Source organism: Miniopterus natalensis, chromosome 3 (assembly GCF_054644295.1).
Source record: "Miniopterus natalensis isolate mMinNat1 chromosome 3, mMinNat1.hap1, whole genome shotgun sequence".
Classification (NCBI taxonomy): Eukaryota; Metazoa; Chordata; class Mammalia; order Chiroptera; family Miniopteridae; genus Miniopterus; species Miniopterus natalensis.
Window position 1 is genome coordinate 98374304 of NC_142083.1, and position 25978 is coordinate 98400281.

A 25978-nucleotide genomic window follows, 5' to 3' on the forward strand; every position below is an offset into this window, starting at 1 on the left:
CTTCCTTTTCTAGTTCTTCAAGATGTGATGTTAGGTTGTTTAGTTGGGATTTCTCTTGTTCTTGAGATAGGCCTGTTATGATATAAACTTCCCTCTTCTTACTGCTTTTGCTGCATCTGAGAAGTTTTGATATGTTGTATTGTCATTCTCATTTATCTCTAAATATCTTTTGATCTCATCTTTTATTTCTTCTTTGATCCACTCATTTTTTTTAGTAGTATGTTGTTTAATCTCCATGTATTTGTGGGTTTCTTTACTTCCTTTTTGCAAGTGATTTCTAATTTCAAGGCATCGTGGTCAGAGAATATGTTTGGTATGATTTCGATCTTGAATTTGTTGAGGCTAGTTCTGTCACCCAATATATGGTCTATCCTTGAGAATGTTCCATGTGCACTGGGGAAGAATGTATAACCTGATGTTCTGGGATGAAAGGCTCTATAAATATCAAGTATGTCCATTTGGTCTAGTGTGTCATTTAAGACCGACATTTCTTTTTGGTTGATCTGTGTAGAGCTGTTAATAGAGTATTAAGTTCCCCAATTCTGATTGTGTTTTGATCTTTTTCTCCCTTTAGTTCTGCGAGTAGTTGCTTTATATATTTCCGTGCTCCTTGGTTGGGTACATATATATTAAGAGGTGTTATGTTTTCTTGATGTAGTGTCTCCTTTATCATTATAAAATGCTCTTCTTTGTCTCTTCTTTGTTATCTTGAAATCTATATAGTCAGATATAAGTATGGCTATACCTGCTTTTCTGTGGATGTTATTTGCTTGGAGAATCATTTTCCACTCTTTCACTTTGAATCTACCTTTGTCTTTGCGGCTTAGATGTGTCTCTTGTAGGTAGCACATGGTTGAGTTTTGTTTTTTTATCTACTCTGCTATGAATTCACACCATTTACATTTAGGGTAATTATTGATGTATGAGAATTTCCTATGTCATTTTATCTTTTGTTTTCTGGTAACTCTGTGCCTCCACTGGTTCTTTTCCTTTGTGTTTCTGTCTGTTGTTTTTGTTTGGTGGTGTTCCATACTTCTTTCCTTTGTTTCCTCTTTTTTTAAGCTATGTGTTCTGGTTTGGGGATCTTTGTGTGTGGTTACTATTAGATTTATAAAAAATAAAGTTCCATATATACAGTGTTTATTTTCCCTTTTGAGTGCATCTGATCTTCATCCACTTTTGCCATTTCAGACCTATACCCCTTACCCTTTTATGTTTTTGTTGTCACAAATGATCTCTGATTGTGCTGTAAGTTTTTTGGTGATCTTACTCGTAGTGATGTGACCTCACATTCTTTGTGTCAAGTAGAATAACTCCCTTGAGTATTTCCTGCAATGGAAGTTTTCTGGTGATAAAATCCTTCAGCTTCTGTATGTCTGGGAATGTCTTCATTTCTCCTTCATAGTTAAAGAATAATTTTGCTGGATATATGATTCATGGCTGGTAATTTCTCTTTTCAGATGTTTGATTTTTGGTTCCACTCTCTTCTGGCTTGTAGAGTTTCTGCTGAGAAGTCAGATGATATTCTGGTGGGTTTTCTTTTTTGTAGGTCACTTCCTTCTTTTCCCTGGCTACTTTGAGAATTTTTCTTTGTCATTAATTTTTGGCATATTTAATACAGTGTGCCTTGGAGAGGGCCTCTTTGGATTGAGGTAACTAGGTGTTCTGTTTGCTTCTTGGATTTGAGGGTCTAGTTCTTTCCATAAGTTTGGGAAGTTCTCATTTATTTGTTTGAATAGGCTCTCTGTTCTTTTCTCCCTCTTCTTCTTCTGGTGTACCTTTTATTCTAATATTGCTTTTTATAATGGAGTCAGATAGTTCCCATAGAGCTCTTTCATTTTTCTTTATGCTGAGGTCTCTCTCTTCTTCCCTCTGTGGAATTTCTAGATTCCTATCTTCAGTATTACTAGTTCTTTCCTCCATCTGGTTGGTTCTGTTTTCTGTGCACAGTATCTCATTCCTAATCTCCTTAATTGCATGCTTCATTTCCAGGATTTCTGATTGGTTCTTTTTTAAAGTTTCAATCTCTTTGGTGAAGTACTCATTTTGTTCATTGATTTGTTTTCTGAGTGCACTGAATTGCCTGTCTGGGTTTTCTTGCATCTCTTTGAGTATTTTCAGAATTGCAGCCTTGAAATCTCATTTATATCACATATTTCCATGTATACCAGCTTGCTTTCTGGGAATTTTTCATTTTCTTTCTGATCAGCCTCATTACCGCGGTTATTCATGGTATCTGCTCTGCTTTGTCTGGGCATGTATATATGTCTATATAATGGTCCTTCTATACCAGCTTTCTCTGGATTGGTCTTTCTACTATTTTCCAGTAGATGACACTGAATCAGAAGATTTTTTTACCTCTGTGATCTCCCAAACTTGACCTCCAAGGCATCTCTAAGATAGAACAACCACACTGCTTTGGGGCGGGGTTTGTTTTGCCCTCACCACAACGGAGATCCCAACCTCTATGGGTCCCACCCCAAGCACCCCAGCTGGGGATCAGCCACAGGGGGGTACAGAAGTTCTACTGCAATAGCTTTTGGTTTACCGATGATGTACTCCTGGACCCGACACCAAGGGCAACGAGAGGTGAGTTTTGGGAGTCCAAGGACTCTATGGTTTCAATTCTTTTCTGAAACACCACTGCCCAACAGTGTACAGCCATGTGGAACAACCGTGTACTTTGTCAGGCGTGTGCTGGCTCAGTCACTGTTCCCTCTGCTTGCCCTGTTGGGCTGACCCTCTACTCCCAGCTCTCTGTTCCTCCCTGCTGAAGGAAGCACCTGCTTCCACTCACTTTCTCCTCTGCAGGCTGTGCTGTGAGCTCTGGGCTGAAAGGCTGCAATTGCTGCCACCCATCTGAGCTTTCCTCCCTTTTCATCTCCCTGTTTATCCCTGGTTGCCCACTTTTAGATGTCTCATTGTGTGGGTCTCTCAGGCATGCCTCTGTATTGAGTATGGAATTCTTTGTTGAATTACAGTTGGTTAATTTGTTGAAATTTCAGGGGAAGAGGCCAAGGGGATCTTTCCTGTTGCCATTCCTCTGATGTCACTCCTACCACATCATTTTATCCACTCCTCTACTGATGGACACTTAGGCTGTCTCCAGATCTTGGCTATTGTAAATAACACTGCTATGAACAAAGGTGTGCACATGTTCTTCCTAATTGGTGTTTCAGGATTCTTAGGATATATTCCCAGAAGTAGAATTGCTGGGTCAAAAGGCAGTTCCATTTTTAATTTTTGAGGTAACTCCATACTGTTTTCCAGTGGCTCCACCAGTCTGCATTCCCGCCAACAGTGCACAGGGTTCCCTTTTCTCCACACCCTCACCAGCACTTATTGTTTCCTGATTTATTGATGGAGCCATTCTGGTAGGTGTGAGGTGAAATCTCATTGTGACTTTAATTTTCATTCCTCTAGAGATTAGTGACATTGAGCACTTTTTCATATGTCTATTGGTCATCCGTATGTCCTCTTTGGAGAAATGCCTGTTAAGTCCTATACCCATTTTTTAATTGGATTGTCTTCCTGGTTTTGAGTTGTATAAGCTCCTTATATATTTTGGAAATTAACCCCTTATCAGATGTGTCATTGGCAAATATGTTCTCCCATACCATGGGTTCCCTTTGCATTTTGTGGATGGTTTCTTTTGCTGTGCAGAAGCTTTTTAGTTTGATGTAGTCCCATTTGTTTATTTTTTCCTTTGAGTTTATTCTTGTGTATGGTGTAAATTGGTGGTCTAGTTTCATTATTTGCATGTATCTGTCCAATTTTCCCAGCACCATTTATTGAAGAGACTGTTTTTACTCCATTGTATGCTTTTGCCTCCTTTGTCAAATATTAATTCACCATAAAAGAGTGGGTTTATTTCTGGGGTCTCAGTTCTGTTCCACTGGTTTATATGTCTGTTCTTATGCTAGGACCAAGCTGTTTTGATTACAGTGGCCTTGGTAAAACATATTTTTGATAGCTACACACACAAGCATGCACGCACACACACACACACACACACAACATATATAGGAAAATATCTGAAAGGAGACGCTGTGTTCTGACAACAGTGGGTACCTTGGGGTGGCTGGGGAAGAATTGGGAAGATTAGCCTTATATGTACTGAATATATTTTTTATAAAAAAATGTAGTATGATTTTCATTAATTAAAAAAATTAAACCATGTTACCATATCAATGGTTACAGAAAAAGCACCTGAAAAAATCCAACAGGCTTTTATGATAAAAACTCTCAACAAACTATGAATAAAAGGAACATGTCCAACGTGATAAAGAATGTCTAGGAAAGCCTCACAGCTACATCATAATTAATGGGGAAAGACTAGATGTTTTTGTTATTGGCCAGTCCCCTGAGTTGGAAGGGGAAGCTGTCCTCTCCTCAGCTCTTGTCAATCTTGTGAGAAGGAATTCAGACGAGTGACAGCAGTATTGAAGCAAAGCAAGTGAATTTATTAAGAATACACTTGGCATAAAGCACAAGCAGGCAACTCAGCTAATCTGAGCACCCAGCCTGGTGAGGGTTCAAGTGTTTTATGCTTCCCCCCCTATAGGTTTCAAAGCTCTACTGCCAGATATTGTGAGTTGAATACTATGTTTCAGAGTCCCCTTCTGCATTGTTGTGGCTCATCTCGGAATGTTTGTACATACATTTGATCATCTTGTTTGGCAAGTCCTAAGATGGCTGACTTCTTTGTTTAGTGGGTGAGATAAACTCCCTCTACTTTCCCCAACCCCCTTTCCTATCCTAGCAGTTATCTTTCCTTCATAATATCCCCCAAGTGATACCATTCAAATGCTTTTGGGGGTTTTTGTTAATTGTCCCCCAGACTTCATCAGTCCTTGGGTTTAGATGGCACAAATGGCATTAATTGGGTCTCTGTTCTCTATTTCCCAGGCCAGGGTGATTTAAGCTGTGCATTCTCTGGTTAGGGAGGAAGGTATGAACCCTTTGCTTGCTCTCAGGTGTCCTTGGTTGGGGAAGATAAGACCTTGCAGTTCACAAGCTGGCTGCAAGCTGCTCAGATTGTTTGGCCTTGTTCAATTTTCTTTCTCAGTTTCCCCTTCCACTTGCCCAGGGATTTTCCTCACTTATTTTTCTGCCACATTTTCTCCCTAACATCAAGAATGAGACAAGGATGTCCTATCTTGCCAGTTTAATTCAACATAGAACTGAAGGTTCTAGCCAGGGAAATTTATGCAAGAAAAAGAAATAAAATGCATTCAGATCAGAAAGGAAGAAGTAGAATTATCATGATTGTCTATGTAGAAAAACCTAACTAATTTACTAAAAAAAAAAAAAGTAGAATAAATAAGTTGAGCAAGGTTTCAGGGATACTAGATAAATACACAAAAATTAATTGCATTTCCACATACTTAGCAATGAAAAATCTGAAAATAGAATTAAGAAAATTCCACCTTTTAATAAGGTGAATTTGATGATATGTGAATTCTGTGTAAATAAGATAAAGAAATAAATATTATGAAAAAAATAGTATGAACCAAGCCATCATTTTATTCTTGACCATGTATTCTTCAGGTTCTTACTTTTGGCCTGCTTTTGTCAGTAACAACTGTGACTAGAAAAAGGGATTTTCAGGAATTCATAACATGTACCTTTACAGCCAACACTCATATAATCTTCTTCCTCACGTGGTCCCATGTAGTTTTTACTGTGCTTTACCATGAAGTTGTTTAAAAAATTAACAAAAACGTTTAACGTTTACTTGTGCTCTTTTAAACACTATGAAGGGAAAATAAGTCTTAAAAAATGTATATGTGTGTGTGTGGTAAAATATACATAACATAAAATTTACTATTTTAACCATTTTTAAGTGTACAGTTCAGTAACATTAAGTATAACTTACATTGTTGTGCAACCATTACCATCTTCCATCTCCAGAACTTTTTCATCTTTCTAAACTGCAGCGCTTGCCCGGCCGGCGTGGCTCAGCAGTTGAGCATCAACCTAGGATCCAGGAGATCGTGGTTCGATTCCCGGTCAGGGCACATGCCTGGGTTGTGGGCTTGATCCCCAGTCGGGGGCGTGCAGGAGGCAGCCGATCTCATCATTGATGTTTCTGTCTCTTTCTCTCCCTTCCTCTCTCTGAAACCAATAAAGACATATTTAAAAAATAAAAAAAAACACAAAAAAAACACCTGCAACTCTTGAGCCCATTGACAACAACTCCCTAGTTCCTCCTCCCCTGTCCTCTGGCAACCACTATTCTTTCTGTCTCTATGACTTTGACTACTCTAAATACCTCATATAAGTGGAATCTTACGGTATTTGTCCTTCCGTGGCTGGCTTATTTCACTTAGCATAATGTTCTTTAGATTCATCTATATTGTAATGTGCCAGAACTTCCTTCCTTTTTAAGACTGAATAATATCCTTGCCAGGAAGTCTTAAAATCCAGAAATCTGACAATCTTCGTCGTTATCATAAAACTATCTGGACATCTCATAAAAATGTATTTTAAATGATTGCATTAACAGAGATGTCTCATAATGTGAAAAGCTCTTTGTAGTGAGCCTTCTTGGTGCTGTGGCGCTGTGGCTTCTTAATAACTGGCATTGTAAAAGGATCCTGATAGTTACTACTAGACATTAAGTGCTTCTGGAGACGTAGACAGGCTTTTCTTTCTTCTTTTCAAAATACTCAATGGTTAGGAAGCCAGATTGTTTCAACATGCAAAGCTGAGTATATGTGTTTTTTTAATCCATTGGATATTGCGAATGAAATCCGGTCTTCTGGACATGCCCCTTTCTGAAGTGTGTTAGTGATAGGCCACAGCACCACTGCTGGTGCCTTTCTGCTTACCGAATACGGGGTGCGACAGGCAGCCATTGGCAGAAAGACTTCCCTCGTGAAGTTCAAATGAGGTTCTCATGGGCCATAGTGGTTGAAATTTCTCTAGTGAGTTAGGAGGCAGAGACCAGATAAATCCACTGAATATTTATTCTGTCTAAATAAACTCCTGGTGTTTTATGCCTTCAGCCCATTTGTTTGATTTTGTCTGACTCAGCCTAGACACCAGCCTGGCACTCAGCCTCCCCCTCTCCCAACGTCAGCACCCCCTCCAGGCATTGTGACAACTAAGAATCACAAAGGCCTTTATCTGATGAGCAATACAGTGTATGATGCCCCAGCAGCCCCTTTGGCCTTTGCAAAATTTAAAAATCATCAGGTATCCTGCCCTCCATGTGCGAGAAGATTGTGAATCTGCCTTTGTACTTTTTTCTGTGCCTTTGTACTTTTGTCTGTATTGAACCGAGGAGGGGCAAACGGGGCTCCCCAAGGACATAGCTTATGGTGAAGGAAGAGTTGGACAACCCTCATCCCTCCACCAGTGGGAGGGAGCGCCTGTGCCAACTTGGACGCTCAAATATGGCATCCCTCTGGCCACAGGGATTTGTTCACGATGGGCAGGGGACCTGAGTGAGGCCAGTCACACCCAGAGAAGCTCCCTCTGGGACCTCACAGGAGTTGTTGGAACAGAGCAGCTCAGTTTGCACTGGGGTTTCTGAGAAGCCAGGCAGTCAGCGGCCACCTTGCCTCTGGGTGAAAAACCTGCCGAGAGCTGACCGGAGAGGCAGCAGAGCTGAGAGACAGGAGAGAGGGCTGAGCCTGAGGATGTGCTTGGAGCACCTGGATTAGCAGTAGTTACAATTTCAGTATAAGATTTCCTAGACTCTTGGTTACTTGCACACAAAGGAGGTTGTTGGCACAAAATAAAAATTTCGGTCCACTCATGCAGTGCTACCATAGCCATTTGTCCCAAGGAAAGACTGGGCTGTGTTAGCTGGAGACTTGACTGGAGACGGAAAACTTACCCCAAGGAGCAAAGTTTTCTAAAATACATTTTTAAAATTATTTAATACATTACCATTGTGGAAATAAACAGATAATACATAAAAGAATTTTTCCTATTCATATAAGATTTTTTTTTTTTTTTTACACAATAATGATTGATGATATACACTGTTTTGTGCCTGCTCTCTGTGCTTGATGATATATTGGAAATATCTTTCTTTGTCAATACACAAAGATTTATCTCGCAAATTTTAATGGCTCTATGGTAATCCTTTCTGTGACTGTATGGAACCATGATTTAGTTAACCATAACTAAATTTTTAACATAGTTTACTCTCCTATATAAAGTATATTATGAAAAATATCCTTGTTCATGTATCTTTGCATACTTATCTGACTTTCTGTATAAGATTAATTGCTAGAAGTGGAATTGATGGCTCAAAAAAGCACCTTTTTTCAGAGTTTGATAATTATTGCTAAATTATTCTCTAATAATTTATTCTCTAATAAATAGGCCTAGACTCTAGCTTCTAGACCTGTTTGCATGCACCAACAATGTATGCAGGTGTGCCCTAGGCATAGGTTTTGATGACAGAGTGGAGAGTGGAAGAAGAGCTTGTGAGCATGAAGCATGCCTGGGAAGGTGGGGTGTGTGGACACTGGGCTTGAGCGTATGAGCAGGTAATACTATCGTGTCCAGTTGTGTTGATTGTGTGCTGTACAACTCTTGTGTTAGGGGGCACCATTTACAATCATACACAGCAGACCTCGGAGGCTCTGAGAAGCCCAGGAACTGGATTGAATAGCCACTTGATACACACTTCTTTTTCTTACCAAATTTATTGGGGTGCCATTGGTTAATAAAATTATATAGGTTTCAGCTGTACAGTTCTATGACACATCATCTGTGTATTACATCATGCATTCATCACCCGAAGTAAAGTTCCCTTCTGTCACCGTTACTCGACTTTGTCCCTCTTCTACCTCCCCCAACCCTCTTTCCCTCTGGTATTCACGATATTGTTGTCTGTGTCTGGGTTTTTGTTGTTGTTTATTTTTTACTTAATCCCTTCACATTTTTCACCCAGCCCTCAATCCCCTCCCCTCTGACAGCTGTCGGTCTGTTTTCTGTATCTATGAGTTTGTTGCTATTTTGTTTGTTAGTTTATTTTGTTCATTAGAGTCCACATATAAGTGAGATCATATGGTACTTGTCTTTCTCTGACTGGCTTATTTCCCTTAGCATAATACTCTCCATGTCCAGCCATGCTGTTGCAAAAGGTAAGGTTTTCTTCTTTTTTATGGCCAAGTAGTATTCCATTATGTAAATGCACCACACCCTTTTTATACACTCATCTACTTATGGCCACTTGGGACATTTCTTGTAGCAATATTTTTTTTCAGCTACATGTCCTCAGGCAAAGGAAACAAAAGAAAAATAAACAAATGGGACTGCATCAAACTAAAAAGTTTTTGCAGAGCAAAGGAAACCATTAACAAAATGAAAAGACAACCCATGAATGGGAGAACATATTTGCCAATGATACATCTGATAAGGGGTTAATGTCCAAAATGTATAAGAACTTGTACAACTGAACACCCAGAAAACAAACAATCCAATTAAAAAATGAACAAAGGACCTGAATAGACACTTCTCCAAAGAGGACATACAAACGGCCAATAGATATATGAAAAGATGCTCAATGTCACTAATCATCAGAGAGATGCAAATGAAAGTCACTATGAGGTATCACCTCACACCTGTCAGAATGGCACCATCAATAAATCAACAAACCACAAGTGCTGGCGAGGGTGTGGAGAAAGGGGAACCCCAGTGCACTGCTGGTGGGAATGCAGACTGGGGCAGCCACTGTGGAAAGCAGTATGGAGGTTCCTCAAAAGATTAAAAATGGAACTGCCATTTGACCCAGTGATCCCACTTCTAGGAATATATCCTAAGAATCCTGAAGCACCAGTCAGAAAGAATATCTGTATACCTGTGTTCATAGCAGCGTTATTTACAATAGCCAAGATCTGGAAGCAGCACATTTCTTTTTTTAATCCCACTGGCTAGGCAGCTGCTGGCCAATAGGTATACAACTCTCCTGCTGGTTGGAAGGTGGATGAGAAGATTGTATCTATGATACCGTCTAGAAGCAGTGTGGTTTTGATTCAGAATCTGAGAGTTTTCTTCCTGAAATCGTGCAGCATCTTTTAGATGAAATAAAATGTATAAACAATTAATATTTAATAATATAGTAATTATAAAATATATAATTAGGCTTTTTGTGGAAATAGAAAAACCCATCCTAAAATTTATTTGGAATCTCAAGGGATCCTAGATGGCCAAAACAATCTTGGAAATGGAACAAAACTAGAGGACTCACTCTTCCTGATTTCAAAACTTATTACAAAGCTACAGTAACCAAAACAGTGTGGTAGTGGCATAAAGACAGGCATACGGGTCAACAGAATAGAATTGAAAGCCTAGAAATAAACTCTTGTATATGTGGTCAAATGGTGCCAAAATCACTCAATGGAAGAAGAATAGTCTTTTCAACAAGTGGTTGGGAAAACTGGGTATCTACAAGAATGAGTTGTACCCTTATTTAAAACTATATACAGAGCCCGGCCGGCGTGGCTTGGCTGTTGAGCATCGACCTAGGATCCAGGCGATTGGGGTTCGATTCCCGGTCAGGGCACATGCCCGGGTTGCGGGCTCGATCAATGACTCTCTCATCATTGATGTTTCTCTCTCTCCCTCTTCTTTTCTCTCTCTGAAATCAATAAAGATATATTTAAAAAATAAAATAAAATAAAACTATATACAGAAATGATCTAAAAATGGATCAAGAACCTAAATTTAAGACCTAAAACAGCAAAAGGCTTGGAAGAAAACGTGGGACAAAGTTTTATGACGTTGGATTTGGCAATGATTTCTTGGATATGACACCAAAGGCACAGGTAACCAAAAAAATAGGCAAATTGTACTTCATGAAAAATATATGTTTTGTACATCAAAAGACACTATCTATAGAGTAAAAAGAATCTACAGAATAGAAGAAAATATTTGCAAATCATATACTGATAAGGGATTAATGTCTAGAATATATAGAAGACTCTCAAAATGCAGCAACAAAGAAAACCTGATTATAAAATGAGCAAAGAACTTGAAAGGACATTTCTCCCAAGAAAATATATGAATGGCTGACAGGTACATGAAAAGATTTTCAACATCACTAAGCATTAGGAAAATGTAAACCAAACCACAATGGAAAATCACCTCACACCCATTAGGATGACTGTTATAAAAAGAAAAAACAGAAAACAGCAAGTATTGACAAGGATTCAGGGAAATTGGAAAGCTTGTGCACTATCGGTGGGAATGTAAATTGACATAGCTACTGTGGAGAACAGTATGGAGGGTCCTCAAAAAACTTAAAATAGAACTACCACAGGACCCAGTGACTGCACTTCTGGGTGTGCACACAAAGGAGTTGAAAGCAGGTCTCAAAGAGACATTTGTACACACGGGTTCAGAGCAGCATTACTCCCAATAGCTAAAATGTGGAAGCCACCCGAGATCCCATTGACAGATGAGTGGACAAGCGAAATGTAGTATATACATAAAATGGAATACTATTCAGCCTTCAAAAGAACATGGCACAAGATGGGTGAACCTTGAGGACATTATGCTCAGTGAGATAGACTAGTCACTAAAGGACAAATGCTGTGTGGCTCCCCTTATATGAGGTCCCTGGAGCAGTCCGAATCATAAAGACAGAAGACACGGTTGTGGCAGCGGGCTGGGGGGAGGGGGAATGGAGAGTTATTGTTTAACAAGAGGCAGAGGTCATGGGCACGGATGGTGGTGACGGTTGCTCAGCAGTGGGAATGTCTTGGATACACTGAACTGTACACATAAAATGATTGAAACGGTACTTTTACGTTATGTCTGTTTTACCACAAGAAAAGAAGGGGGGAGAGATGGGTTCAAGTATGGTTTGATTTTATTTAGCTCGATGTTTCCCCCCTGAAAAGCCCCTTTTTTCTGTGTAGAGAGGACTTATATAGTTAGGTAGAAAATGGATAGTGAAGACAGCCCAGGATAAAAACCAAGCAGCTACGAAAAGGCTCTTCAAAGAACGCAAAGGAGAGGCTTGTTCCTCGCATATTTTTTGGCAGAAAGCAGACACTCCAGCTCGGGGCTCTGTACTCACAGGAAGAGTCCTCTCTACTTTCGGCAGCTGGCTGGGCCACCAGGCGGGGGCACGGGTGTGTGTGTGTGTGTGTGTGTGAAAGATCACTCAACATCCTCATCATGAGCCTTAACTTTCTTGTTCTCGAATGTTGTGTGTGAATGGAAAGACATGACTGATTCTTTCAGTGTGCACAGGCCTTGTGGCAGCTTGTTAAGAATGAGGCACTAACAGCCAACAGATCTATTCGGATCCTATACGTTGAGTCAGGGTCTCGGTAACTTTGGGTAGGTTATGTAGCTTCTGAACCACAGTTCCGTCTGTAAAATGGAATAATAACACTTCCTGCCTATGAAGTTGGAATCGGGATACTATCCCACATAAGGGAATAGTAAATAGTTAATACAATCAGTATTAACTGTTGTCACTGTCATTATTTTGTTTTTGTGTGTGTGTGTTTTTTAAATCCTTACATGAGGATATTTTTTACATTGCTTTTCGCCGGGGGGGCGGGGGGAAGAGGGAGAGAGAGAGGAAAAAACAATGATGTGAGAGAGACACCGATTTGTTGCCTCCCGCACGTGCCCCTGCCAGGGCTGGGGATCGAGCCTGCAACCGAGGTACGTGCCTATGGCCAGAATCGAACCCCGGACCCTTCAGTCCAAGGGCCGACTCTCTAACCACTGAGCCAGACTGGCCAGGGCTGTCACTGTCGTTATGTTATTGGTTATCGGTTGTGTTGTGTTATTTTCCTTAGTAGGGAGTCTTTTTTAAAGCCAGCTGGTAGCCTCCTTGTAGCTCCTCAGGACCCCTAAGCATGCCCCTGCCTCAGGGCCTTTGCACTTGCTGTTCGTTCTCTGCATCCGCACCTGCAGCCCTGGTGCCTTCCCTTGCTTCTTTCAGAGTCCTCGGGGGTCCCTCCAGGTCTCTCCACGGCAGCACCTCCTCCCTCTGTCCTCACCCGCGCTTCGTTTTCTGCCTGTCACTTATCCTTATACTGGATATTCACTTGTTAGAGCAGGTACTCATTGTGAACGAAACTCAGGCCATGTGGAAATAATGCCTTAGTTTGGGCTGCTACAACAGAGTGCTAGAGACTGGGTGGCTTAAACAACAGCTACTCTTTGCTCACAGTTCTGGAGACTGGCAGTCCAAGGCCAAGGTGCTGGCAGATTTGGTGTCTGGTGAGAGTTCTTTTTCTGGCTTTCAGATAGCTGCCCTCATGCTGTGAAAGAACGAGCTCTCTGGTTTCTTCTTAAAAGGGCACTAATCCTATCATGAGGACCTCTCCATCGTTGCCTCATCTAACCCTAATCCCCTCCCAAAGGCCCCACCTCTGATACGGTCACACTGGTGGTTAGGGCTTCTGCATATGAATATGGGGGGTGGGGGCACAGACATTGAGCCCATGGGCTTCTGCATATGAATATGGGGGGTGGGGGCACAGACATTGAGCCCATAACAAGTCGTTTAAAGTCTGCATTCCTGTCCTACTCTAAACCTGTTTCTCAGGTTAAAACACTGTTAACAGTGTGATGTGTGTCTGTCCGGTAGTTTTCCTTTGTATATATGAACACCTATGTGTGTTTATTATATTGTTCTTTTTGTAAATATTGGATATGTTTTTATAAATACAGGCTCACACTGCCTCGTGCCTTTTCACTGAGCATTGGAGTAGCTTTCCACATCAGCACGTGTAGGGCTATTCTGAGTATCTGTATTTAAGGAAAGCACACCACTAACGTAGTTGCAGGTAGGAAAATGGCCAAACATTTTCTCATTCAAAATACTGCCAACCCAGAGTGAGCTCAGAGACGGCAGACTGAAGAAGCCTTTCGGAGTTCGTGTCCCTCTTTATTTCCTCAGCAGGTTGAAACAGTGAGTGACTTAAGGGCCACTTCTTTCTTCATTTTGCTCTGTGGTGAGCTTGCCTCCCCAGATTGTTGGTGAGCTCACAGCTTTCCTGGCTTCCTCTCCCTCCCTTCCAGAAAGGGCTGTCTCCTGGTGCAGCTGTTCCAGGCAGGGTGTGGGGCCCATTTCCTCCCTTTGTGTGTGTCATTAGCCACTTCTCTGGCTGTCCTCTGGGGACAGCAGCCCAACTAGGTGAGCCAGTGTCATTTAAAGCAGCACTTCCGTTCTCAGGCAGGGTTTGTCATAGTTTCTGGGTGACTTCTGATCTAGCACAGGTGAAGAGGGATGGTGTCTGGCCAGAGACCGTGGTGGACAACTTGGCGTGAGTCACATTTTCCTTGTGAAGGACATGCTGCCTAGAACTCCTGCTCAGGGCAATTATTTTTTAATACTTTGCAATTTTTTGGGCTAATTTGAAGGCAATATAGCATAAAGGTTAAGCAAGGAGGCTGCACAATTCAGTCACTGATATGAATTCACTAGTATTTATTGAATACCTAATACACGACAGGCAGGGATTGTTCTAGATCAGGGGTAGGGGACCTTTTTTCTGCTAAGGGCAATTTGGATATTTATAACACTATTTGCAGGCCAAACAGAATTATCAACTTAAAAATTATCAGCCTGCAATATTTGGTCCAACATTTCATTAACTCACCCCTAATGCGATGGCTGGAACTGCTTCTCTTTGGTGAGGCCTTGACGGGGCCAGACCACATGATTTCACGGGCCGTATATGGCCTGTGGGCTGGACATTTCTCACCCCTGTACGCTGGGCATACTGCAGGGAATGAGACCCAGTGCCTACCCTCATGGAACTTGCACTATTGCAATGGACTATAAACAGATATTAATAAATACATAACGTCAAGAAGCATATCAATGAACTATTGTTGTAGTAGTGATACTGAACAAACCACCCCAACACTCAGTGGCTTACAGCATACATTTACAATTTACATGCCTGCAGGCCAGCCACGTTCAGGTGCTTTAGGCTGGGTCTGGCTACACTTGGCTCCCAGCGGTGGGATTCTATTTAATTTTGTTCTAGGCTCTGCCAGTCTTCTGAGATCAGTTGGCTCCCAGGGGCCTGTTCTTTTTACAGCAGAGATCAAAAGCTCTCAAAAGGGGTGAGCAATAATACAATGAGTCTTAAGGCATAGGCTGGGAAATAGCACATGACACTTCCCCACACATTCCATTGGCCAAAGCAAGTCACATGGCCAAGCCCAGCATCCGTGCAGCTGAGAAGTACAATCCTTGTAAAACATTATCTGCTACAAATAGCACAAAACAAAATACAGCAAACTAAAAGGCTAGAGAATAACAGAAGTGGTTTTGGTCAGGGCAATTGGTCAAGGATGACCTCTTGGAGAAAGTGCTGTTTGAGCAGATATCTGAATGAGGTTCATTCTGGGCAGAAGGAAAAGCTTGTGCAGAGGAAGCTAGATGTATGTGAGAACCACTAAGAGAGTCAGTGGGGTTGATTAAACTGAGCTGAACATGTGGGAAAGTGGTCCGGACCAGATCCTGTGGAGCCAAATGTGAGCTCTCATCAGGATGAGAACCTTGGATTTTATTCTGACTGATGGAAAGTGATAATAGGGCTTTAACCAGAAAAATGACATGGTCTGACTTACATTTTATTGGGAAACTGTGGTAGTCAGCATCTACAGTGAATCCCCAGGGATCCCTACCTCCTGGTGTTCACATTCCTGGGGAGTCCCTCCCCATACTGTACCAGGGTTGATATGTGTGACCAACATAATATGGGAGAAATAATGGCATGCCACTTCCAAGAACAGGTTAGAAAAGGCTCTGCAGCTTTCATCTCTCTCTCTCTTTCCCTCTGTCTTTGATCTTTCACTCTGGGTGAAGCCAGCTGCCATGTCATGAACATCCCTACACAGACACCTATGTGACAAAAAATGGAGGCCTCCAGCCAGTAGCCATGTGAGTGAGCCATCTTCGAAACAGCCTCCAGTACAGTCAAATTGGAGATGACCACAGGCCCAGTTGACATCCTAATTGTAACCTCATGAGAGACCCTGAGCCAGAACCACCTGGCTCAGCTGCACCTGGATTGCTGACCTCAGAAAATGTACAAGATAAGTGTTTATTGTTTTACGCTGCCAAGTTGGGGGCGCAGTTATGCAGCAGTGGAGACTCACACAGTAACTCTGGCTGCTGTAGAGAGAGTAGATTGTTAGAATGAAAGTAGAAGCAGGAAGAAACTATTGTAATATCTACATCCTTGCTTCTCACACTGTGGTTGTGGACCAGTGGTATCATCTTCGTGTGGCAACTGGTTGGAAATGCACAATCTAGGCCCCACCCCAGACCTCCTGAGTCAGAATCTGCATCTCACAAGACCTGGGTGAGTCTTTGCTCAAGTTTGAGGAGCAGTGCCGTAGGTGACAGCCCGGGCAGGCTGAGTGCCATGCTGCGGTTTTGAATCCAGCTTACCAACCCTGGGATCTTCCATAAATAATTGAATTTTCCCAAGCCTCAGTTTTCTTTCCTGTAAAATGGGGATAAAGATGGTGCTGCCCTCCTCGGGTAAGTGTGGCAGTATAAATGAAACTGCACATCAAGGACTCACGCAGTGCCTGGCATGTGGTGAAGGCCTTGGAACTGTTGGCTCTTTGCTGACTTGGTCTGATCCATGCATTTTCTTCCCTACGAATATATTTGTGATCATTTCCTGATAGGTTTCCTTAATATTTTTTCTCCATTGCTTTTCAGAGAGAGTGGAAGGGAAAGAGAGAGAAAGAGAGAGAAGCATCGATGTGAGAGAGACACATCGATTGATTGCCTCCCACACTTGCCCTGACCAGGACCAGGATCCAACCTGCAACCAAGGTATGTGCCCTTGGCCAGAATCAAACCTGGGACCCTTCAGTACGAGGGCTCATGCTCTAACCACTGAGACTAACAGGCTAGGGCTTTCCTTAATACTTTTATTCCCTGTCAAAGAAAATGCTGTTTTCAAAATGTCCTAGAGCTAATCAGAAAGACCTTTGTCTGTGCCCAGCATAATTCCAGCCATACCCCAAAATGAAGGTGCCTGGTTTCTATCATCAGTTTTCAGGCCCAGTTCTCGGGGAAATTTTCAGGGCCACTGGCAGGCCAAAGTAGGCCATGCACTATAAATAGTGAGTTTGGGCTGCTTGGGACCTAGCTTCCCAGGCCAGGCCCTTTCCCTCCCCCACCTGGCCCTGTAGTCGTTTAAATATACTCAGGGTTATAGCTATAAGTGTATTTTCTTTAATGTGCCCAGAAAATGTTTTGGCAACTTGGCCAGACTGTCTGTAAAACCCCCTTTTTATTTGCTCAGTCACAACATATCCCAAATACGTGACAAAAGCCGATACACCTGACTCCTAGGAATAAATGAGAAAGCTGCCTATCAACAGGACTGGCTGCACAATCTGCAGAGCCCCTTGTTCAGAGGCATAAAGAATTTCTAGATGGCGACGTCAGAGCATAGAAACAAGTGTTCAGCCTAAGCCTGCCCTAGGTGCTAGTAGCCAGCCTGGCCGCTGGGGCCAGCCAAGTTCCCAACTTTCCTACAGTCTTTTTCTGTAAAGACCAGTTTCCCTTCAGGGCAAAGTTTATGTGTAAATTGCTAAATCTTGGTGACTTAAAACCATGAGGATGGACTATTTTCACGATTCTGTGGGTTGACTGCTGGTTTCTCCTCGACTCTTGTGGCCGCATCTGGCAGGTGACCGGCTGGGCCGGAAGGTTTACACTGGCCTCACTCCCAGGCCTGGGCTCTTGGCTGAGGCACCTCCGTTCTCCACATGCTCTCATCCTGCATTAGGCCAGGCCGCTGCCTAGAATTATGGAAGAAGCATTCCAGGGGGTCAAAAATGGAAGCTTTAAGCCTTCTTGAGGCCTATCTTCTGGAACTTGCTCCGAGGCTCACCTGGATTCAAGGGAGGGGGCATAGACTCCCCACTTAACGAGAAGAGTAGCAAAGTTGTCGAAGGGGCAGGGACCCAGGGAGCTGTGACTTAGTGGGGGCACAGCATAAAAATTCTCACCTTAGCTGGCATCATAATTCTCTGGAGAGCCTGTTGGTACACAGATTGCTGGGCTTCACCCCCAGAGAATCTGAGTCAGTGGGATGGGGCCAGGGCCTGAGGACTTGCATTTCAAATGAGTTCTCAGGTGATGCTGCTGCTGCTAGTTTGGGGGCTGTACTATGAGCTGCTGTTGGAGGGGTTGAGTCCAGAGCACCGCAAAGCAATGGCTCTCAACCTTGACTCTACATTAGAAACATCTGGGCATCTGTAACCACACAAATGTCAGTTCTGGTTATTAATGGCAAGGGCGAGATCAAGGCATTGTGCAGCACTATGTGGCGTAGCAAACTCTGCTGTAATTTAACCCTATAAATCATTGTAAAGTTCACTGAATGCCTTAAATGCTTTTGCAACTTAATCGTTCCCTGATTATTTGGGTGAGCAGGCACTGAGAAAGTTGGATGAACTTTATCTCAGTTTCACCAACTGAGCTTTTGGGGGACATTCCATTTTTCTAAGTACGTATCGTACTGCGATATGGATTTATTATTAAAGGGACTTAAGTAAAAAAAATAAAATGAAGAAAATAGGCGTGGCTTCCTGGGAGAAGGCCTTTTTGGCGCTGCACTGAAGAGGCCACCCACTGAGACCCACTGAGCCCAGGCTGCCTCATGCACACTGGGAACGCACAGATCCTTGATTCTGATTGGAAGGGTTTGCAGTAATCAGCTGGCATCCAATCATCAGCTGGAACCGAGACAGAATCACCCAGATGTTAGAGCAGTGGGTCTTGTAACATCATGTGACTTCTTCAGACCCTCTTCCACTAGAGCAGGGTTTTCCCAAACTCTGCAGGTCCCCGAGTCCCCTGGGGCTCTTGCGTAACATACTGACACCTTGGTTCCATCTCACGTGGACTGAATCAGAATCTGGGCTAAGAACCTGGGATCCTGTTTATAACCAGTGCTCTGAGTGATCTCAATATCATCAGTGAGTTTAGGAAACTGTGTAAAAATAGTAATATTTGTGTAGTACACATAGAGAGATGGGAGAGCAATAAGGGGCTGCGTTGCTACAGTTCTAATGACCTCTCAAGGACAGGAGCAGCTGGCAAACTGTAGCAAGTGGACCGAATCTGGTCTGCTGCTTGTTTTTATAAATAAACTTTTATTGGAACACAGCCATGCCCATTTTTAAAAATCATATTGCCCATGGCTGCTTTTGTACTATAATGGCAGAGATGGGTCATGGGGACAGTGATTGTATGGCTCATAAAGCAAAAAACATTTGCTATCTGACTTTCTACCATAAATAAGTTTACTGATGCCCCGGATACAAGACATGACCTCAGACCTGGGCAAGCTTGGAATTAGAGCTAAAGCCTCGGTGGCTACAAGCCTCTGTGCTAGAGGTACAGGCTGCACAAAAATGGCCAGAACAGTAGAAAGTAAAGAGATGAAACAGGCAGACAACACAAATACTAGCCCAAAGGAAAGTGAGCTTGCATCAGTATCACACAAAATAGACTTTTGAGACAAAAAAACTTTATTGGATATAAAGCAGGTCTTTAATGAAACAGGAATAACTTATTTTCTTTTGGATTAGACTTTTTAAAATGCTATTCGCAACCCACTAAATTGAATTTACTAGTCACTACTGTGCTGCAACCCACTGTTTAAATGCTGCTCTAGGGCACTCCTCTGACCCTCCCCCGCAGCCCGGGTAAGTCTGAGGAGCAGCCAGTGGCACCGCAGAAGCCCGCAGCACCCCTGCACCCCGGGAAGTGCGTGGTGCCCAGGTTTCTGTAATTAGTTCCTAAAGACAGGAAGGAACACACTCATAACCACCAAAATGTGAAGCCAACTTTTGTTTTGTTTTGCCGGAGCTCTCAGAGAAATCATAATGCTTACAGAGAGCCGTGGAATTCACGAGGGAGTTAGAAACTGAGGATCTCATTAGGTAATTGAAAGAGATTTGCAAACATATTTGCTTTATGTTGAAATCTACTTTTCTTGAGTATAAAAGCCTTCAGTATAATCACTAGTATTTCAGGTCACAGCAAAGACATAGTAAGCAAGAACCGTCTGGGGGGCGTCTCACACCAGGTGGGAGGCTCACTCATGAACACCACTGAAAGGCTGTCACTGTGTCACTTCTCCAGCATCTTTCAGCAACTGTAATAGAGTAAGTGCCTCCTCCAAAGCAATTAGAAAACCTCAGGGACTCACCCAGAGAGGGTAGTTGTTGCTAGGTTTTGTCTGTTTTGCTAAGAAGCCGGGAAAACAACTGAGCCAAGAGGAATTCAGAAGTGTAGGTCTATGAAAAGTTCATTTCAGAGGCCCCAGCAACAGCCTCTCCTCTCCCCTGCCTGTGAGCACCACCTCATAGCCCCAGTTCCCCTCTACCAGCTGACTAATGCCTGAAGCTACACAATTATAAAATCGTTTATGTATTCAGTAAATTGTAAACCCTTAGGAGGAGGCCTCACTTTCAATTTTATGAATCATTCACCCCTCAGCTACTTGGCTCCCATCTCCTGACAGCAATTATAGGGCCCAGCCTCAGAGCTGAATCCAGACTATTATCATCACTTTATTACTGATTTAATTAATTGCTCACACAGTGAGAGCTAACTACATGCCACGCAGTATCTCACCTTGTTTCTGCACCAGTGAAGGAAATATTTGTATTATCCCCATCTTACAGATGAAGATATCGAGGCTCAGAGAGTTTAAGTAACTTGCTCAAGGTTTCTTAGCTTATAATCTGCAGAACTGAGATTCAACTTCAGGCTTTCTGATCCAGAGTTGGCTTTCTTTACTAGCCTGTATTGGCTTTCATTGGAGTATTATATAACTGGGAGAATTTGATTGGCCCATGGGCATTTTTCATAAAATTTGCAACCACATTATAGAGTTTTCTTCCTGGTCTTACTCCACAGTCAAGTACGCGATAACGTATAATACTCCGTGTGCCTATCTTGGAAGAGCAGATGGATCCTGTGTGGTGATTTAAAGAAGTGAAAATAGAAAAGCCCTCATAAGGGACCCTGCGTTTTGCAATGAAATTGTTTATGCGTTAACATTACGCTGCACTCTGCCGTATTTGCTGATTGGCACAACCACCACCATTTAAAGTGATTTCCTACTCATGACAATAATGAGTGGGATTAGCCCGGTTCAATGGGTGCATGCCTTCCTCAGGGCTCACAAAAGCCTTCTCCAGCGATCCAGGCTTTCCTGGCTATGAGAGCTTAGCTAGCAAGGCTGCTGTATTCCACAGTGCTAAACAGCGGTCCTCGGTTCGAAATGAAGGCAATCAGGGAAAAGATAAAGGGTTTCTAGCTCCCAAACCATCCAACCCAGAAAAATACGGAGCGAAGAATGAAAGCCCTGGCACCAAGTCACTTCCTCCCTGGAGAAACCCACCCTCTTTGCGTGCCCCTCCAAACTTTCAGATAAACCAACGGCAAGAAAGAATTTGACTATAATAAAACACAGCCAACTTGCTGACTGTAATTAGTGTGAAGCTTTCTTTAGTGATTCAGAAGATCCTTCAAGTTTATTCTGTTAAGGGTTTCAGTTGTCACAGTGCAGAATGTGGGGATTTCTGTGTACTTGGGTGCCTCAGAGAGAGAGGCATGTGGGAAGCTTGCGTATAATCTCTTAGCCCCCAGGAGGGTTTGTGTTGCTCAGACCACAGCTGATAACCCTCCTCCCGGAACAGAGATGTCAAAGGTACCTAATCTTACGAACACAAGACTTTAGGAACTACAGTAAAAACGTAGATTTGTAATTGAAAAGATTTGGGGGACTACATTATGTTCTATGGCATTAATATAGGGCTGCTTTTACTGTCTGAAATTTGCATAACTATATACTTTATATATGTAATTTTTGAATATATATCTATAGATAAATTTTATATATATATATATATATGTTTTAAAGCAAGAGTGACTTCCATTTATAGGTCAGTTGGAAACAGTCTTCTTTGTTTTGGAAAAAATAATCATGAGTAAGGAGGGTACCTCATGGCCTGGGAGAGGGCATAATAGGTAGGACTTTATTTTCTTGAGTTTGATAAAGCCATCTCTCTAAATTCCTCTTGGGGAGTAGAGATCTGGGTACATAAAGAACACAGAAACTTTCTGGAAGAGAAGGGATTGAGAAAACCCCAACCTCAAGATTTCATCCCAAGATTCCATGGGCAGCCCCTTCTGGAAGACAACAGGACTCTTTGGAAACTAATCCAGGAAGGTAAAAGGTTGAAGGATGCTTCTCCAAAAACAAAAACAAAAAAACACACCAGTGGCCAACAAGTACTTGAAAAGATGCTCAATATCATAACCATTAAGGAAATGGAAATAAAAACCACAATGAGATACCACTTTACATCCATTAGGATGGCTATAATAATAATTTTAAAAATGGAAAATACTAATATTGGCATGGATGTGAAGAAATTAGAACCCTCATACATTGCTGTTAGAAATATAAAATGATGCAGCCACCGTGAAAAGCAATTAGTTGTTTCTCAGTAAGTTAATTCTAAAATTAACATATGACCTAGTAATTCACTCCTAGATATATACTCAAAAAAACTGAAATTAGGTGTTCAAACAAAAACTTGTACGTAAATATTGATAGCAGGTCTATTCACAGTAGTGAAAAGGTAGAAACAACTCCAGTGTCCATTAGGGGGAGAATGGGTAAACAAAGTGTGCGTGGCCATATGATGGAATATTCCGCAGGAAAGAAGGGCTGATGCGTGCTCCCATGTGGATGAAACTTGCAAGTATTGCATGCTCAATGCACGAATGCAGACACAAAAGGCCACACATTAGATGATTCCATTTATAGGAAAGGTCCTGGACAGGCAGGTCCATAGACTGTGGCTCTGAGGACTAAGACTGGCCTATGGAGACTAAAGCAGATTAGTGGAGGGGGAGTGACCGGTGACTGCCTAATGCGTGTGGGGTTTCCTTGGGGAGATGAAAGTCTTCTGGAACCAGATAGTGGTGACAGTTCACAGCACTGTGAATGTACTAATGCCACTGAACTGTGCACTTTATAATAGTTAAAATGGTAAATTTTTTTCTCTGTATTTTTTCAAAATTTAAAAAAGTTGGGGTTACTGGTGACTAATGAAAATCTAGTGGGAGAGGGGAACAGGCTCCCAAAGTCAAATTACTGAGAAAAGGGATAGGTAGACACTCTATTGGTGGGGTTCTGGGCTGTGAGATGGTTGACAGTGAAACCAGACTCAATCCAGCCCTTTTAGGAATGTGTTTGCGTCCTAGAGTTCGGATGTGTGGGTGACTCTAAAAAGTTAAAACTCAATTGCAGTGATCACAGTAGGAAGCCTGGATCCAGTGACCAGAGTAGGAAGTCACAGGACCCAGTGGCGTTCCAGAAAAGCAGGAGGTTGGGCCCTGACTTTGTAACCGCACCATGTGCAGCAGAGCCGGGGAGGAGCTGCCCCTCTGGACAAGCATTGCTCTCCTGTGTGCCCCCTGTGGGCGCTGCTTCACCCATTCCCATAAAATGCTGGGTCCCCGGATATGTGAGATCTCCATTTCTGCTCCAGCACATTGTCCATCCCTCCAGCAGCTGAGACAGCAGCTCCTGGACCTCAGATCAGCAGGCCCGAGCTGTGGCTTCCTGAGGAGAGAAGGCCCTTAGTTGAGCACTAGGGTCCCAGACAGACGGGAGAGGGCCACTGCCCCAGAAAGGGACTGTGCAGCGCACGATCGCCTCAGTTCCACATACTGATTCCAGTATGGGCAACTCTCCCCCAGAAGAGCTACTGGGGAAGCTACCACCTCGTTTAAAATGAAAGCGGTCATAAAACAGGGAACGCCCCAAAGGGGCTATGTTTATAGTTAATGTAAAGAGCTGAGTCAGGAAACCATCATCATGGGGATGTATTTCACAAGCATTCTTTGGAACTTTAACTTATCTTTCAAAATACAGTTGACACACATCCACATGTAGAAATCACTCGCTTTTAGTCTGGAACCCGCCTCATGGGAGCCGGCGCGGTGGAAGGATGAAGCAGGAAGGGCCGGGCGTGAGTGGCTGTGGTGGTTTGTCCGTCTACTGCTTTCTCACCTTGGAGTTCTGGATGGCCCAGGGCTGGCCACCCCTCTGTGCCTTTGCACAGGCTGGTGTCTCCCCCTGGAAACCATTGCACCCCACCCCCTTCTCCCCACGGCTGAGTCTAGTCCATCCTTCAAAACTCAGCCCAGAGGCCGCCTCCTTAATGAAATGTTTCCTGACCACTGGGCTGAGTTCAGTGCCCACTTGTGTTCACTTCTCCCCAGCGATAGCCTTGTTCTTACCACACCTTACTGATCGCACTCCCGTAGACCATGTGTCTCTTACTAGACTCCCCCAAGGGCAGCTGAAACAGCCTGCCTGCTTTTGAATCCCAGCTCCATCATGTCCTAGCTCTGTGACTCAGCAAGCTGTTTAAACTCAGTTTCCTCATCTGTAGAATGGGGTTAATCATTCCTGCCTTATTGGGTTGTTTTGATGATTAAACTTTCTAAAACACTTAATGCCTGGGATATAGGTGCTCAATAAATATGAGCTATAGTAATAATAAAAATAATAATTACAATTACCATTAATTATCTCTGTATTCCCAATGTCTAGCACAGACCCCACTAGGCAATAGGCGCTCAGTGCATTGGTGTTAAACAGAACTGTGGTTGACACATGAACTTGATCAACCTCGAACTCTGCTATCCAGCACTACAAGTGGCTATTGAGCACTTAAAATGTGTCTAGTCCAAGTTGAAATGTGCTGTAAGTACAAATACACACCAAATGTTGAAGACTTAGTGTGGAAAACTGAAAGTGGAACCAAGTAATGTTTTTATAATGAGTACATGTTGAAATGATATTTTGGATAGTTTAGGTTAAATAAAATACATTCTTAAAAATAATGTCAGCAGCTTGATTTTACTTTTTAAAATGAGACTGTGCCCTAGCCGGTTTGGCTCAGTGGACAGAGCGTTGGCCTGCAGACTGAGGGGTCCTGGGTTCAATTCCTGCCAAGGGTGCGTACCTCAGTTGTAGGGTTGGGTGGGGTGCGAGCGGGAGAAAACCAATCAATGTTTCTCTTTCACACTGATGTTTCTGTCTCTCTGAAAAGCAATGGAAAAAATATCCTCAGGTAAGGATTAAAAATAAGTAAATAAAAATAAATAAATAAAATGAGACAGCAAGGAAATTTAAAATGACACATGCGGCTACATTATGTTTCTGTTGGACAGCATGGGTTTAGAATGTTTCCCACCTCCCATTAGAATTGCAAATCTTCACACAGCCTCATTTATGCTCAAATTTTACATAAGTTTTAGGAATAGAGAGAGTTCACTTAGAATCAGAAGCCTATTAGGTCGATTTGTGAGGGGTTTTCTATGCAGGGCTAACAAGCTAAGGTATAAAAACGTGGAAGGGGAACTAAAGCTTTGTGGGGGGATTTTTCAGGTTCGCTGTGATCCTGAGATTCAAGAATTGCGCCAGTGGCAGAAGAAACTGCGTGAGAGCAAGCACATTCGCGAGCGGGTCAGAATTTTCTGGGCCAAACAAGAACAGAAAGGTTGGTTGCTTAATTTGATTCAGAGCCTCATTTCCAGAGATTCTGACTCGGTGTTTCAGGGATGGGCCCCTGGCATCTGTGCTAATGCTGAGGCTCCCCGGATGCAGTGGGCAGCCAGAGCGGAGACTGAGGAGGTGCCGGAGCCCCAGAGGTTTTGTGCTCTTTAAAATGTGGGGGCCTCAGGCCTGCGTGTCCTGAGCTCTGGGCAGCAAGAGAAGTCCGTTTGTGCATGATTGTACATTTGTGACTGTTTATTTGGCTATTTGTCTTCATCGCTAGTGTGTAAGCTCCATGAGGACAGAGACCTTTTTCTAGCTCAGAGTGAGCGCGAAATAACTGTTGGTTGACTGAGTAAGTGAATGAATGAATGAATGAATGAATGAATGAATGAATGAATGAA

At 42.8% G+C, this 25978-nt stretch overlaps 1 protein-coding gene across 1 annotated transcript in view; it reads left to right on the top strand.

The window, feature by feature from the left end:
- Positions 1–25708, top strand: part of IQCK (IQ motif containing K) — a 74053-nt gene extending 48345 nt beyond the window's left edge. Inside the window, exons 8-9 of the mRNA XM_087815227.1 lie at positions 25467–25578; positions 25686–25708. Of these exons, the coding sequence (XP_087671353.1) occupies positions 25467–25578; positions 25686–25708 (135 nt within the window). The remainder of the gene's footprint in view (positions 1–25466; positions 25579–25685) is intronic.
- The last annotated feature ends 270 nt before the right edge of the window (positions 25709–25978 follow it).